This window comes from Cnephaeus nilssonii (assembly GCF_951640355.1).
Source record: "Cnephaeus nilssonii genome assembly, chromosome: 12".
In the NCBI taxonomy this organism is placed as follows: Eukaryota; Metazoa; Chordata; class Mammalia; order Chiroptera; family Vespertilionidae; genus Cnephaeus; species Cnephaeus nilssonii.
Genome location: NC_137083.1, coordinates 57,252,046 through 57,269,355, shown reverse-complemented (window position 1 = coordinate 57,269,355; position 17,310 = coordinate 57,252,046). Strand labels below are relative to the sequence as shown.

Sequence of the window (17,310 nt, the reverse complement as noted above, 5' to 3'; positions counted from 1 at the left end):
GGGTCTCGTTCATTTGCTTCTTTCCAGTTTTCATTCTCCGCTTGCAAGTTTAATGTTCAGAGGAGCAAAGAAGGAACAGGAAGGGTGGTAATGTGGAAAATGGGAATCAGGAACAGCTTTACCATGGAGGCCACTTTTTGTGGATCTACTCTGGGTAAGACCAAGTGTTCTCATTCATGGCTCTCAGAGCTTTAAACCAGAGACATTTTTAATGTAATATTAATAGTGTAGATAGTTTAATAGTGAGCATTTTTGTTCCCACTTAGATTCCTACTGATATCTAATCAATTCTATTAATTGGGATGAATAAACAAACTCCCACTATATGTACCTCTATTTCATCATTTCCCTTTGTCAGAATAGGAAGTTTTAGCATGCAGATAGAATACTTAATTGGTTGTTTCATGAATTAAATCTTAATTGCTTGGTGGTGGTTGTTTTTACAGGTGACTAATGATTTCAGAAAAAGCAGTGCTCATACTTAAAATATCAAGATAGAACTGTTTTTAGTGGATTTACTATTTGTAAGGCAAATAGGCTGATGTTTTTTTAATTGGTTTGTTTGTTGGTTAATTTATATTTTAATGGAAGCACTTGGTTCCTTGAACTAAAAATAAGAGTGTTCTGTAGTTCCTTTTAAGAAATCTTTTAGTCACATCTATCATGTCCTTACAATACTCCATATTAAGATAATTGTCACATTTTTAGAAAATGTATCAATTCAAAAGAAAGCTGGACATCTACACATAATTTTTGTCTATTTTTTAAAGCATCTTGAAACTGATAAAATATTATTGATGATGAAAACATTGAAATCATTACGCAGGTTTTTCTTTACATGATTATTAGGTTGTTTATAACTGGTAACCAAGTATTCCATAACTTTCTTATTGAATTTTATTCTGCCTTACAAGATAGATGGTCCATGTTAAGTCACCTTTGGTCCAGGTGGTGGAGGGGGAATAAAGGAAAGCTATTAGCTGTTAAACGACATGACCCAGAAAAGAAAATCCAAAGGACAGGATATGAAATCATATCAGATGTTTTGTTTATGCTTTGTTTTACAACTTAGGCCTACCTGATAAGGAAAAATTAAGTCATCCTCAAGGGTAGATTAACTTATTGATGTTTTAGGTAATAAACGAGGCACTCATTTCAACACAAAAGATTTGGAGTCAATGGGGTATCATTTTTGTGATTCTCTCTTGGACTATTGTGATCCAGACCGAACTAAGGTAAGCAAAGTCCATTTGGTAACACTCCAGTCTACCAGATAACATAACCTGCTTATGGGACTATGGCAGCTTATTCCTTTTAATATCCTAACAACAGTGTTCAGGGTGTTTTGATAGTTGATATCCCAGTAGCTTTTGTTCCAGGAGTCTATAAATATTCAATTAATTTATTTAGGAAATAAAGTTATTTTATTATTAACTCATTTATTATTTTCCCCTAGTATTATCAGTGCCTAAAAGAATTAGAAGAAATGCAAAAACATATAAACTTGGAAAAAGTCCTTGATGATTCAGATACCTCTTTGAAAGAAATTACATTGGAGTCTAGGTAAGTCAATATGGTGGAAGTAATGTAATTTGGTGTGCTGTTTTACTGTTACTTATAATATTTCTAGGATATAATTGTTGGTCTCAACTGAAAATACTGACTAAACGTGGGAAAAATAAATTTCCCATGCACAGTACTTTGGCCAGATCTCATCAAAACTTTATTCATCTAGTCAACTAATATTAAATGAGCGCCTACTATGTATTATACATAAAAGACATATTCAAATTGTTTTTAATGCTGTCATTACCCACAGAGAACTGACACATTTTAAAAGATGTCACAAAAATACTCAAGTTAGTGAATAATAAGTGCAAAATTTAGTGCTAAGAGAATGTTTTTGGAAGAAAAGAGGTACTAATTTTAGTATAGGTCCTATAGAAAAAGCAGAATAAATATTTGATTCTTCTCCTTTATTTATAAATTTTCAGACTTTGAGTTAGTGCCCCTGTAACCTCCAGTGGGGACTAATAAGTTTATTTGCAGATGTAGAGTATTATTTTGAACTCAGGGATTTGTTTATATTTGTTTTGTTCCAATCAATTTCAGTCATTATTCTAATACCCTAAGATGCCTAGAACTACCAAACATATACACCACCTTTGTAAACATTCTTCTCATAATTAGAACTATTTCAGCAAAGTAATAAAGCACAGTAATAAAGCAAAAGTAACTGTTGTAATTTTAAAATGTAAATTAAAATAATAATTTATTATTTTTTTGTAGTAGCCGAGGCTCTGACAGTTCAGAATCGAATGAGTCTCAGAGTTACATTCTCAAGTTAACTTCTCAGGTATGATTGAAAATTTCTGCATATGGTATGTATATGCTAAATAGGTACTCTTCTTATTTGACTAACAATCGGGGGGTGGGGGGGCAGGTGAGGGGAAGGTTACAATTGTATGATTATTGTGTAGCCATAATTGTGATTCTCTGATTATGCACCATATCTTTACATCATAGAATTTTCTAACCTTATGGTTTCTCAGCACTCTTATTTTATAGATGAAAACAGTTAATACCCAGAGAGATTAAATTCATTCTCAAAAGCCCACCACTTGTTAATGGGAGTTGGTAGCATAGCATACATCACCTGACTGCTAGTCCAATATTCGCTTATTCACTTACTTAACAACCATATGACTCCAGCTGTATGCTCTAGGGATAATACAGTGAATAAAATAAGACAAAAATACTTCCATTTCATTGCTTATATTCTGGTTGGTGGATATAAAAAATTAAGTAAGTGAGATATATGACATATGAAATGATAAGTGTTTATGAAGAAGATTAGCGTGGAAGAGACCTTAGGTGGTGTTATGTGCTGAATGTGTGTGCCCCCTACCAAGTATGCATGTTTAGACACTAATCCCAGTGTAATGATATTAGAAGGTGACTAAGACAGCATTCTCTTGGTACTGAGAGTGGGGCACTGCTGTAACAAATGCCTACAAATGTGGTGGTAGCTTTGGAACTGGCTGATGGGTAGAGGCTGGAAGAGTTTTGAAGTGCATGTTAGAAAATGCTAATATTGCCATGAAGGGATTTTAAAGATGATTCTGGTGAGAGTTCAGAAAGAAAAGAGGGGAATTGTAGAGAATACATAAAGGATCGTATACAGAATGTTAGTAGAAATGTGACTGTTAAGGGTGGTTCTGATGGGGTCTCAGGCAGAAATGAGGAACATGTTACCGGACAGTGGAGAAAATGCAGTCCTTGCTATCAGCTGGCAGAGAACTTGGCCGAACTGTATTTATGGTCTAGTGTTTTGTGAAAAGTAGGACTTGTGACTGATAAAAGTGGATATTTAGCTGAGAAGTGTTGGAGGAGTGGCTTGGTTCCTCCTGACTGCTTATAGTAAAATGTAAGAAGAGAGAAATGAATTGAGCAAAGAATTGCTAAGCAAAAAGGAACCAGAACATAAAGATTTAGAAAATTCTCTGCCTGTCCATATTACAAAAAGAAAAAGAAAGAAAGAAAGAGAGAGAGGGAGAGAGGGAGGAAGTCTTCAGAAGAGATAGTAGGGTGTAGAGAAAGCATGTCAAACTCAAAGGCTAGCACAGGCCAAATAAACAAGGTTTAAGTTTATGTGGGCCGCAAAACAATAAAAGCTTCAATTTTCATAGAAATGTAGGTTTATTTCAACAGAGACATGCTGAATACAAAGGGCTGAAATAAATGAGTAATTGTTAACATAAAATAATAGAACATTTTAATAAAAATTAATATTTTTCTTGAATATTAACTGACCAGACACTGAATAACTGCACAAATTAATAAGCGTAACAACACCCAAACTGGTTTGGCTCAGTGGAGAGAGCGTTGGCCTGCAGAATGAAGGATCCCAGGTTTGATTCCGGTCAAGGGCATGTACCTTGGTTGCGGGCACATCTTCAGTAGGGGGTGTACAGGAAACATCTCTCATCGATGTTTCTAACTATCCCTCTCCCCTCCTCTCTGTAAAAAAAATCAATAAAATATTTAAAAAAAAATAAGTGTAACGCAAATAAACCTATTTTTCTTGTTCTCTGAAAGCGAAATATTTCCTGTTGCACACACCAAACAAGTCAGTACAAGACTAATGATGTGGCAATCCACTGCTAAAATATTCGCTGCTAGTATTAGTGGAGAAAAATGGTGCACCTGTGCATAAGGCACATAAGGGAAATGAATGCAATACGATTATAGTAATCAGTCATTAGCGAACATTGTTAATTAATAATAGTTCGTTATTAATAATTATGTATAACAGGATATCGTAAAAATTAAGTTAGGAAATTTTTATTAAAACGCTTCTTACATACCATTATATTGGGTGGGCCACAAAAATATTTGTTGTGGGCCACATGTGGCCCGCAGGCCGCAAGTTTGACATGATTGATCTCTTCTGAAGACTTCCTCCCTCTCTCCCTCTCTCTCTTTCTTTCTTTCTTTTTCTTTTTGTAATATGGACAGGCAGAGAATTTTCTAAATCTTTATGTTCTGGTTCCTTTTTGCTTAGCAATTCTTTGCTCAATTCATTTCTCTCTTCTTACATTTTACTATAACCTTTTTATTAGAAGACTAGTGGCCCGATACACAAATTCTTGCACATTGAAAGGATATTAATTATAAGAAATATTTTAATATCACTATTCACCCTTTCTCTATAATAGAAGAACCAAATTCACGATCAACAATGACAGATCGAAACACACATGTGCGATTGGCGCCAGTGAGAGCTTTATATGTATCATGCATGTGCGAGTCAACTTAGCCTTTTATATATAGAGAATAAACTTGCTTAATTAGACCTGCTTTCTGATTTAGACAAACTTTTCCAACCCAAAGAAGCACCCCAACTTCTCTTTCAGGCAATTGTCAGCAACACAACAGTAAATATCAACAAGAAGCAGATTATTATTGTAGGTCATGCAGGGAGAACAAAGGGTAAAATATTTAACCGCAGCAGTGTTTGACTATATTCTGCGCAGTGAGAAAACCTGAAGTTGTTTTCAAGGTCTACCATTTCTTCTTTTCAGTCGGTTCAAGTTTCTAAACTTTCTAAATCTCCGTTTTCCGGCTAATGAAAAGAAAATAGGATTCCACCGAGTCTCCTATCTACCTACTCTGGGACTTCTGTAAGGGTCAAATGAGATAGGATGGGAAAACGCTTCACAGACATTTGGTTAAAGTGTAAAATGTTTCCACCTGCTATAAAGCAAGTCGTGTTCCTGGGCTGAAGAAACTCCAAGGAGGCTAGTCACTAGGGAGAGGAAGCCAGGTGTTGCTACGTGACGTCATTACCCGGCACCCACAGCAAACGTTTCCTGGCTGGGCTAGGCTGTGGGCGCATTTTGTGCCATGGGGTCTTGGCAGTGTTGGCTGCAATTCGGTGGGCTGTCGCTCTTGGGTGGTGGTGGGGCCTGTGTCCCACTTGGGGGAAGCCGAGTATTGCTTTGTGGGCGCCAGGGTCACGGTGCTGTTTCTCTGTAAATGGCCAGTGCGTGTCACGGCAGCTCCTGCGTTGAGCATCTGGCCCCTGGTGGTCAGTGCACATCATAGTGACCGGTCAGACAGTCAGACACTTAGCATATTAGCCTTTTATATATATAGATTAGTGTGAGTGTGAACCACAGAACTAATCAGCCATCTCAGCAGGAATATGCCAATTTGAACTGAAGGGGATAGGGACAGGACAGAACAAAGGAAGGCTGTCAGACTTGTTGAATATTACAGTAGGATACCATAGAGCAGGCGTCCTCAAACTACGGCCCGCGGGCCACATGCGGGTGTTTTTGCCGTTTTGTTTTTTTACTTCAAAATAAGATATGTGCAGTGTGCATAGGAATTGGTTCATAGTTTTTTTAAACTATAGTCCGGCCCTCCAACGGTCTGAGGGACAGTGAACTGGCTCCCTGTTTAAAAAGTTTGAGGACCCCTGCCATAGAGCTTTTTCATGTGAATGTGCGCTGTTTTTCATAACGATTTTTTGATTTATTTTTTTTTAAGGCCTGGAGGTAACTAAGAGCTTATCAGGGCCATCACCACCTAGGTTTTAGGGTAGACAGCCTCCAACAGAGGCCATGGAGGTAAACCTACTAGAGCTACGAGCTGTGGTGTGGGCAGGGCCCCAACAGATAGCCAGGCATGAGCAGCACTCTGCCAAGCTATAGGAGTGATGTTGCCATGCCAGTGGGTCCAGAAGCCAGAACATGAAGCCAGAGAGGAATGTTCTTGAGCCTAAGATCCCATTGAATTTTGCCTTGCTAAGTTTCGAGCTTGCTTGGGACCTGTCACCTCATCCTTCTTTCCTATTTCTTCCTTTTGGAATGGGAATGTCTGTCCTAGGCCCTTCTCACCATTGTGTTTTGGAAGTGCATAACTGGTTTGGTTTCAGAGGTTCACAGCTGGAGAGGAACTCCCTGGTTTCACCAATTTTATGGGCCTGGAGCTGAAACACAGTTGTGGTCTAGATGTTATCTTTAGTTTGATAGAAACTCTGTCTCTGGGGTTAACAGACCCATTTAGGGTCATTAGACCTGAGGCTTTGTTCCTAAGATTATTTGATGCTGGCCAGAACCTCAGTGTCCTCAGGGCTTAATGATTAATGGAGTGCACCTGAAAGGGAGAGGGAGGCAGCTGAGTCCGGGTGCTGGGTGAGACCAGTTTGACTTGAAAGAAAGCAGAAAAAGTCATAGTAAAGAAATGAATTTCCTGCGAGATTACACTGACTTGTGTCCTTTCGTTTCACCTTGCAGAACTCCATTGAAAATTTCTTGCAAGGCAGGTCTAGAGGTCACAAACGCCCTCAGCTTTTGTGTTTCTGGGAATGTCTTCATTTCTCCCCAATTTTTGAAGGACTGTTCTACCCATTATTTTTTTCCTTTAAGCACTGTGAATATAGTGGCACACTGTCTTCTGGCCTCCAAAGTTTCTGATGAGAAATTTGCTAATGATCTTATGAGAATCCCTTGCATGTAACCCCTCTTGCTGCTTTCAAGATTCTCTATTAATCTTTGACTTTGAACGTTTCATTATAATGTGTCTTGATGTGGGCTTTTTTATTGCAGATATGTTTTTAAAGTCTTTTAAATTTAAGTATAGTTGGTATACAATATTGTATTAGTTTCAGGTGTACAACACAGTGATTTGACATTTATATACTTTACAATGTCACAGTGAAAACCCATCACAGTATTATCTATAATAATAAAGGCATAATATGCTAATTAGACAGGACGTCCTTCTGGATGACCTTCCGGACGAAGCTGTGGCAGTGGGGGCCCCCAGCTGCCATGGCGGGCAGAGGCCGAGGCCAAGGCAGAGGCGGCCACAGCGACGGTGGGGACCAAGCCCCTTGCACGAATTTCTTGCATCAGGCCTCTAGTTGATTATATTCCCCATCACCTTTTTACTTATCCTTTCAGCCCCCTTCCATCTGACAATTATCAGTTTGATCTCTGTTTCTATGAATCTGTTTTGTTTTGTTTGTGAAAGGTTTGGAGTGGGCTGGGGTCATGCATCTATGACATGAGGCTGTAATGTATCAAAAAGGCTTTTGTTTCAAGTGCCTGGGTGCAGACAGGCTGAGTCCGACAAAAAAGGAGTCAGTGGAGAATGAAGGGAGAGGCAGATTTTTATTACTCCTTGCTGGCTGCAAGTCGTTCTGCTGACGTAAGAGTCTGGTTCGACCATGGTTCCTCCCATGCCAGGTGTCTTCTGGTTATCTGGGCTATACTGTGCTCAAGGCTGCAAGCTTTCTGCAAGATATCTGCTAAGCACAATAAGTTTTCTCTGCCCCATTTTATTCTCTTTAACCCTTTCAGTTTGTTCATTTGTTTGTGTTTTAGATCCCATATATAAGTTAAACCTTATGATTAACTGTCTGATTAACATCATTAAAATGATCATACTACCCAAACTAATCTACAGATTCAGTGTGATCCTTATTAAAATACCAATGGCATTCTTCTCAGACCTAGCACAAATAATCCTAAAATTTATAGGGAATTGGTGTGGAGTTTTTTATTTCCTCTTACTTGGAGTTCATTATGTTTCTTTTATGTTTACATTTATGTCTTCCATCAAATTTGGGAAGTTTTCAGCCATTATTTCTTAACTAAGATTATTTGATGCTGTCCAGAACCTCAGTGTCCTCAGGGTTTAATGATTAAGGGAGTGAGTGCACTGGCAAGGGAGAGGGAGGCAGGTGAGTCAGGGAAACTACACAGGAAACTACTCAAGGTCATGTTGCTCCTCTGCTCCTCAGATCACTCACCAGTTTGCCTTCTTTTTGACACCTTTTAGAGCCTCTTATATTTATTTTGTATATAATACCCAGTGTTTTTAGTTGTACTTAGATAGAGGAATAGGAAAAGTACTTCTTCTTACAAATGGAAGCCTTAAGATATTTTATGTCTGCATATATACTGTCCTTAGTGTGTTAATTAAATGTTGAGTTTTTTTAATTCATGTTTATTCTTTTTTAATGTTTTTATTGATTTTAGAGAGAGAGAAAGGGCGGGAGAGAGAAACATTGAGGTGAGAGAGAAGCATCTATCAGCTAGTGCCTCCTGCACGCTCCCCACTGGGGATTGAGCCCAAAACTTGGGAATGTTGATTTTAAATATGATTCTTTTACCTAGATAAAAGCCAAGAAAAAACATCTGAGAACAAAGAAGGAAAGAAATTCTACCCTAGCAAGACATCAAAATGCCAGAGAAGAGCGAGAGGTAAATAAGTATCCATTGATCTGGTTGTTAGCAGCTTCTGAAAAAAATGTTTGCAAGAGAATGGCAAGTTATTTCCTCTTAAGCTTCTCATACCCTAATTTTTCCTCAGGGAAATTTTCTCATCTTATTCACTGTTTATAAAAGCACAAAAGAACCTTGACAGATGAGAGGTGGGTCTTATTAAGGTGTGATATTTAAATTTGACTTATACTTACCTTACTCAGAAAAGTATTTGAGTCATCTGACAAAGATGCATCCAGGATAGCAAGAAATAAATTAAAATTAAGAAAAATTAAATGGGAATACAAACATATAAACTAGATGGTGCGGGGAGGTTAGCTTCCACCGAGGCAGAATGGGAGCGCTGCAGACCCATTCACTAGCAAAAGTGGGTGAGAAATATTAAAACAAAACAAAAAGCAACCATTTAAACAATGAGGTTCAAAGATTTCTTCCACAAAGAAGTCAAAGAGCAGGAGGCTGGTGTTGCCCCGAGAGAAAGTAAATGAAAGCTCGAGAGTGTGGCATTCCCTGGTTCTCGGGGTGCAGCCCCTGAGTTCTGTTGTACTTTTCAGTTACACTGATGAGGTCTTCGTTATTCCCAACTCTGAAAAATTTTATACCTTTATAGTTTTTATACTTTTCTACGTTTGGAAGACTACACACCAAACTTAGCATTGGTTATCTCTAGGATATGGGAACATGTTCACTTTTCCCTCTTGCACCTCTATTGTTTGAATTATACGATATGTTATTGTAATTTTCTTATAATTTGTAAGAAGATACCCCAAAAAAGAATATTATTTCTAATGGATTCAGCTACTTATCAATGAAAAAGTTGAGCCTTTTGGTCAAGATTAAGGGAGGACTAGGGAGTGAGTATTTCATGGGGACAGTGTTTCATTTTGGGAAGATGAAAGAGTTCTGGAGATGGGTGGTGGTATTGGTTGCACAGCAGTGTAAACGAACTTAAGGACATTGAACTCTACCCTTAAAAATGGTCAAGATGGTAAATTATATGTTTGGTGTATTTTATCACACACACACAGAAGATTAAGGGATGATTTAAACAGTGAATTTACACTGGCTGCTATGAGGTTGAGCTACAGATTAAAATCAAATGCACACACACAATTAGGAAAAACACGCTCAATAATGGGGCATTTTAAACACACTGAGCATTTTATAACAAGTCTTTATTTGTTATAAACACCCTGCCTGTCTGTCATCCCAACATTCCTTTCCCCATCACAATGAACATTCACACACTGATATACTTGCTATGTTACTGTTGGCAGAAACGATTCAATATGGATTTCTAAAATTAAAATAACAACAAAAATAACATCTCTAGAAATGGCCCTAAGAACATACAGCAAATGAAAAAAAACATATATTTATGAAAACCTACAACTTGGTTAAAAACCAACAGTGAAAGTCTGTGGTGTTTGAATCAACATTCCCTGCTCCCCTCTCGCTCCCCTCACCTCCCTTCACCGTCCCCTCAATGAGACTGAGACTCGGACTGTAGACAAGTGCAGCCCAGACACAGGGCCTCCTCTCTCCACAGATACCAGTCAGAGAGATGTCTTCCCAGGAAGGTTATCCTGTCTCCAGTGCTGAAGCTACATTCCAGGTGAGTGCAGCCCAGAAATGGCGGTCCCTCCTTCTACCCAGACCCCATTCATGAAAGAGGTTCTACCTTGGTTGCCACGTCACTGAGAATATTTTTGGCCCTAATCACCCTTGCTTTGGCTGTCATGTGGTGGTTCCACACTGGAAAAAGCAAATTTAGAGAAGACCAGAAACTGCTGCCCTCTTTCCACCTACAGCCCAGCTCCTAAAGTGGGGTACCACTGAGAGAAGGTCATTGTCCCCACCCCCAGCTCCAGAGACACTCGGGTCAGAACTTTTGACTTGGGGGAGAACCAGATGAAATAGACAGCTCCTAATCTCTCTCCCAAACAAGACACCTAATTTGCAACAGGTCCTGGAGAAATTCAAGTTTCAGGGCATTCTCAAAATCAATACAAGTATGGTAAAAGGCATTGGGAGGGGATTGGGAGGTTCATTGGAAATATAGGCTAAGCAGTAGGCCAGCTGATTTGCCAGAGAGAACTGGGGAAAGAGGCAGCTGGGAGGAGCCCAACTGGGGTCAGAACAAATCTCAAACACTGACCTCAGGAACTATGCCTTCAAAGGAACACAAATTTGGATTGGCCTGTACAACAATATATGCTCTAGGGCATTGTTGAAAACTGTAAAGCTAACAGCCAAAAATGGGTGGAACTTAGTTGCTGGCTGTGGTCAGGGAAAGAGACCAAGACCACCCTGCCAAAACCACTACCATCCCAGGGTGAATGTGGGCATACCCAAGTCCCCACCCCTGAGGAGCAAAATCAGGAGCTTAACACTGCAGGTGGCTAAGGGGCTTCACTAAAATAATGCAGCCTGTCACCAAAAAAAACAAATTTTCTAATTGGTCTTAATGTATTAAGTCATTTATAGAACCCAAACCAAGGTAGATGTGTTTGGGAGCTTGTTTCTTATTTTATTTATTTTTTTGTATGTAGATATTGTGAGACACATTTATTTAGTTCTCATAAACATATCCACATAGTGGTTTTTCTCATAAATATCTATGGAGCTTTTTCACCTTCCTTGATTGGAGCTTTTAAAATTGTTATGAAATCATAATCTACATTTAATGTTGGATTTTCCAAATGGAAAACAATCTCATCATTTGGTCATTTCAGAATGTTGCTTATATTCTAAATGTGTCCATAAGTAAATGGGAGTTCTTAGTCATTGATCCTGAAATTTATTGTCTATTAATCTTTGACAAAAAGGCTGAAAAATGTCATCTTACTGAAATGAACATCTGAGGATGGCTCAAATATATGCTCTTGATTTATTTTAATGGTTTGCTTATAAGACATCAATGCATCCCAAAATAATAGTAGTAAATTATTTTTAAAATTCTTTAGTTAACTTTATCTCCTACGAGGGCACATTTAATAATGAATTTTGAAGACTTTCAGCACAAACAATTACATATTTCTATGGTTAAAATTTGTAGATCACATTCATAAGGATATTAGCCTGGTGGTTTTCTATGGGATAAATGTAAAAGTTTGTTATGGTTCACAGCATCATTTCAATCCAGGAAGAGGGCTAAAAATGCATACTTTTAAGAGTTCATCAAATCAAGTCCTATCAGTGATTTTCTTCAGCCTAATTTTAACCCTATTTCTCCAAATTCTAGTGATTATATAATGTATTTTATTGATTTTTTTACAGAGAAGAAGAGAGAGGGATAGAGAGTTAGAAACATCGATGAGAGAGAAACATCGATCAGCTGCCTCTTGCACACCCCCTACTGGGGATGTGCCTGCAACCAAGGTACATGCCCTTGACCGGAATTGAACCTGGGACCCTTGAGTCCGCAGGCAGACGCTCTATCCACTGAGCCAAACCGGTTTCTGCTCTAGTGATTATATAATACTAGAGGCCCAGTGCATGAATGCACTGGGGGAGGGGCGGGAGTTCCTCACCCCGGCCTGTGCCCTCTTGTAGTCCTAGAGCCCCGTGATTGTTTCCCCCAAAGAGGTAGGCCCTGCCCACCCATCTGGGGCTCTGCGATGGATCGCCTCCCTGCAGAGGGAGGCCTGCCTACCCACCAAAGCCCACTGGTCGGTGGCCTGGGCCTCCCTCTGCAGAGCGATCATGGGGCAATGGCTGGGCCCCCCAACCAATCGCATCACACCCACCTTGGCTGGCCTGGCACCATTGGTTGTCATAGCGTGGTGGTCATCTGAATGGTCATTCTGCTGTTCTGCCGTTCGGTCAATTTGCATATTATGCTTTTATTATATATATACTAGTGGCCCAGTGCACGAAATTTGTGCACGGGGTGGGGGGTATTCCTCAGCCCAGCCTGCACCCTCTCCAATCTGGGACCCCTCGAAGGATGTTCTACTGCTGGTTTACAGGGATCGGGCCTAAACCGGCAGTCGGACATCACTCTCACAATTCAGGACTTCTGGCTCCAGCTGCTCACCTGCCTGCCTGCCTGATTGCCCCTAACCACTCTGCCTGCCGGCCTGCTCGCCCCAAACTTCCCCCTACCGCTGGCCTGCGTGCCCCCAAATGCCCCCCCCACCAGCCTGATCACCCCCAACTGCTCCCCGTGCCAACCTGCTCACCCACAATTGCCCCCGCTGCTGTCCTGATCACCTCCAACCGACCCCCACTCATGGCCTGCTCACCCCCAATTGGCCCCCCTGCTGGTCTGCTTACCCTCAACCGCCCCTGCCATCCCATCCTGGCCTGATCACCCCCCAGGCGACCCAAGGTCCCCGCCCCTTTTTTTTTTTTCAGTGCCTCCTTGAGTGGAGGCCAGGGCCAGCTGGAAGCAAGTATCTAGGATTTATTTATCTTCTGTAATTGAAACTTTGTAGCCTTGAGCGGAGGCCAGGGCCAGCCAGGGCGGGCAGGAAGCTTGGCTTTTTCCACCACCGGGGGCAACCCAAGCTTCCTGCTTGCTCCAGCTCCATGGCCGGCTGATATCTTGGTTGGGTTAATTTGCATACTCACTCCTGATTGGCTGGTAGGCATGGCTTGTGGGTGTGGCAGAGTGATTGTTAATTTGCATGTTTCTCTTTTATTAGTGTAGATAATATTGCTACTTTTAACTTTAATTTTTTATAGAATATTTCCCTTTTTTCTCCCTTCAATAATTTTTCAGTTTTTACATTTTCTCCCATTTTCATACTGATTATGTCAAATATTTTTGCTGTCAATCAATTTTATGTACAAAGGGATTTTATTTCAGTTTTTAATTCTATTTCATCCTCCACTTCAAAAAAAAATATTTATTGACATCACAGAGAGGAAAAGAGAGGGAGAAAGAGATAGAAACATAAATTATGAGAATCATTGATCAGATGCCACCTACATGCCCCCTACTGGGGATAGAGCCCACAACCTGGGCATGTGTCCTGACTGGGAATCAAACCAGGACCTCTGGGTTCATAGCTCAACCACTGAGCCACATAGGCAGGCTGTATTCCACTTTTTATCATAAGTTGATAAGCATTACATCTTGGCAAAAATGTTTTCAATTCTCTTTCTCGGGCCCTCTGAAATGTCTTTATAATATCCGCATTGTTACAGAAGACCGGAAAAAAACAAGCCATGCTTAGAGAAAGGCAGTTACATTTTATTGAGGGCAGGGCCAGAGAAAAATGTGCCTTTCAAATTCTGGCGGGCCCTCCGCCCTGCCCCCCAAGGAGGAAACGTTTTCTACTTATACTTTTCCTAGCTCTTTTGTCTTTCAAATTTGGAATGAGACTTCTGGGTCTTCTGGGAAAGAAGGCCTATGTGCTGGGAAGGGGCCATGAGACCCTATCTCAAGGCCTGGCCTGGTGCCAGCACTGACAGCTCTGTCTGGGGCATAGTCCACGGCCTTTCTGGAATGGGAGTAGTCTTATTTTCCTTATTATTTAAGCAAGCAAGCGTTTACAGAAGCCAAAATAGCAGGGTTAAAATTTCAAACAGCAGTTTTTATATATAAGATGGATGCTTCATTCCCCACTGGTTTTATGTATATGAGTCATATCATTGACTCTTTTGGGTCATTGTTGGCGAGGGAGTTATATTGACCCATGAGGATTATAAGCTTGATAGAATTAATTCTCTGCTGAATAAAGTCAGTGGACCTGTTTATAAGATAAGGGCCTGGAATGAGGGCCAGGCTTATCTTTAGAGGGTCCGAAGAGTCCTGGACTCTATTTTGCCTGGGCTGTCTTAAGCCAGGTGTGATGAAGCCACGTCGGGATCCCATCCACCTTGACTGCTGTTTGAAATTTTAACCCTGCTATTTTGGCTTCTGTAAACGCTTGCTTGCTTAAATAATAAGGAAAATAAGACTACTCCCATTCCAGAAAGGCCGTGGACTATGCCCCAGACAGAGCTGTCAGTGCTGGCACCAGGCCAGGCCTGGAGATATGGTCTCATGGCCCCTTCCCAGCACGTAGGCCTTCTTTCCCAGAAGGCCCGGAATTCTCATTCCAAATTTGGGAGACAAAAGAGCTAGGAAAAGTATAAGTAGAAAACGTTTCCCCCATGGGTGGGGGGGGGGGAGGGCGGCCAGAATTTGAAAGGCACATTTTTCTCTGGCCCTGCCCTTAATAAAATGTAACTCCCTTTCTCTAAGCATGGCTTGTTTTTTTTTTTCTGGTCTTCTGTAACAGCATAACACAGAAACAAAAGTCTGATCACATTAAAAATGTTTTCATGGTTACATATGATCTATATGTAGACTACTCAATATTTGCAGTCACAATTCTACAGTGTTGTGTCTCTTTTAGTCCAGATAAAAAGCAATGTCATGTATTTTCTTCCTTACTGGATTTCTTTGCAAGCTATGAGAAAAAAATTTTCATCTTTTGTATATAAGGATAGTTTTGTAATTGCTTATATATTTTCATATAATTTTATATATTTTCACCCATTACATAGTTTTATCTTCCTATATCTTTATTCTTCTCATTTCAATGATATTATAAACTACATTGTTTGGGCTCGTATCATAAATAGGTTCCATATGCAGTGAAAAAATTTTAAACTCCCTTTAGTGCCAAAATATAATAATAATAAAATATAATATTATTTTCTTCTACTCATAGCTCTAGGAGAAAAGTAGTGTTGGGAAAGGTATTAGGAGGTTCTGATAAGAGGTTATTGTATCCATTCTAAACCTATGAGGATAAAATAAGAAATATTGAAAAGAAGTCTTCCGTAAATCACATAGGAAATATACCTCATTTTTATGTGTGTAACAGTATTGCTTTTGTTCTGGTTCTGTGTTCCATTAGGTCTGTGGTAGAGGATATTTAATGCCAAGACACAAAGAATCAAATTCTGATGTGAAAGGTAATGTTCTGCTTCTACCCCCTCATAAATGATGAATTCACTTACTCAGCAAACACTGTTTGTGCCATAGCTTTGAGGTTCCTGCTGTACTTGGTGCTTAGAGATACCGGAAAGTATACTACACCATTTCTTTCCCCAGGAGCTCCTTTTTAATAGGGGAAGACTAACAAGCTAAGTTCTGCTTGCTTTGTAACCTGTTTTCATTTAAAATTGCAGTATATCATTAACTTTGACCTTATAAGTTACTGTCTGTGTATATTATCAATTATTTATTTATAATAGATTCTTAGAAAGGAATTGCTGTCCCAAAGGGTATGAATATTTTTTAGAGTTCTGCTATAAGTAGCAAAAATGCAAACAAAAAATCGTAAGATTTGACAACTGTGTTATTTTAACTGAACTAAACTACTGTTGACATATTATCTGCTAACATTTTCATGTGGAAAAGATAAAAATATGAAATGTAAGAGTCAACGAATTGTTTTCATGCTACTAATGATCTTTTTTTACCATTAGATACAAGGCCAAATGTATCAGATGATCGTGTATTTGATTATTTCAGAAGACAGTTGCCTAATCAAGGTTCAGGTGAGTAAAGTGAGAGTAGTATAAAAAGTAAAGACTTGATACTCACACCTATCAAGCATTATTTTCATAATGTGGCAGCTAAATTATGTCTCCTCCATTCTCTTCTTCTTCAGTTCTGGTTTGATATATTGGTCCAGTGTACTGGTTCTTAAATTTATTCCTCCTAAACTAAGTCTTCTTAGATTCAGCCTTTTATGATCTTGATTTTTATTGTGTCATATTGTTGTACCATATACATATGTGTATACATATATATTTTTGTGTATACATACACATGTGTATACATGCATCTCTATACATACATTTGACCTCTTATCAAAGCTTCAAACTCATATTTATCTGCTATACATATTCACATAGATGCCCCACGTATCCAAATTCAAATTCACCTAATTCTACTCTAAATGCTGTTCCTCCTGCATTTTGTGTTCTCTATAACTTTGGTAGCAGTACTGTCTCCATAATCACCCGAACTAAACCCTGTTATCCTTTTTCTCCTTTTGTCTCCATCCCTCGTATCCAGTTAGCCACTGAATCTACCTGAACTTATCCCATAATCCCTTTTTCTCAATCTCCACTCCCTCATTTTTTTAATATATATATTTTTATTGATTTCAAAAAGGACGAGAGAGGAACATAGAGATAGAAACATCAATGGTGCGGAGAAAATCATTGATCAGCTGCCTCCTGCACACCCCACACTGGGGATTGAGCCTGCAACCTGGTCATGTGCCCTGACCAGCTCATAGGTCAATGTACCACTGAGACACGCCAGCAGGGCTCCGCTACCCTCATTCTTTTCAGACTCGTATGACCTATTTACCAGGAGTGCTACAGATTTCTAATATTGTCATCTGAATCGCACCTTTCACGGGACCATAAAAGCCACCTCTTAATAACACAAATCTGCTCATGTAAACCTACCTAAAGCCTTTCAGTAATTCCCAGTTTTCTAACACTGATTGAAGTTGGCACAGCCCTAAGACTTAAATATTTTTTAAGCTTCCTC

The 17,310-nt window shown here is 39.5% G+C and overlaps 1 protein-coding gene across 6 annotated transcripts in view; it reads left to right on the top strand.

The window, feature by feature from the left end:
- Positions 1-17,310, top strand: part of AGBL3 (AGBL carboxypeptidase 3) — a 61,852-nt gene that overhangs the window by 29,134 nt on the left and 15,408 nt on the right. For 5 of the 6 annotated variants that reach the window (XM_079785435.1, XM_079785429.1, XM_079785434.1 and 2 more), the window contains 8 exons: positions 28-154; positions 1,135-1,235; positions 1,457-1,563; positions 2,290-2,356; positions 8,691-8,777; positions 10,348-10,413; positions 15,656-15,713; positions 16,230-16,301. In XM_079785435.1, coding sequence (XP_079641561.1) covers positions 28-154; positions 1,135-1,235; positions 1,457-1,563; positions 2,290-2,356; positions 8,691-8,777; positions 10,348-10,413; positions 15,656-15,713; positions 16,230-16,301 — 685 coding nt within the window. The remainder of the gene's footprint in view (positions 1-27; positions 155-1,134; positions 1,236-1,456; positions 1,564-2,289; positions 2,357-8,690; positions 8,778-10,347; positions 10,414-15,655; positions 15,714-16,229; positions 16,302-17,310) is intronic. The other variant, XM_079785433.1, reaches the window with a different exon arrangement.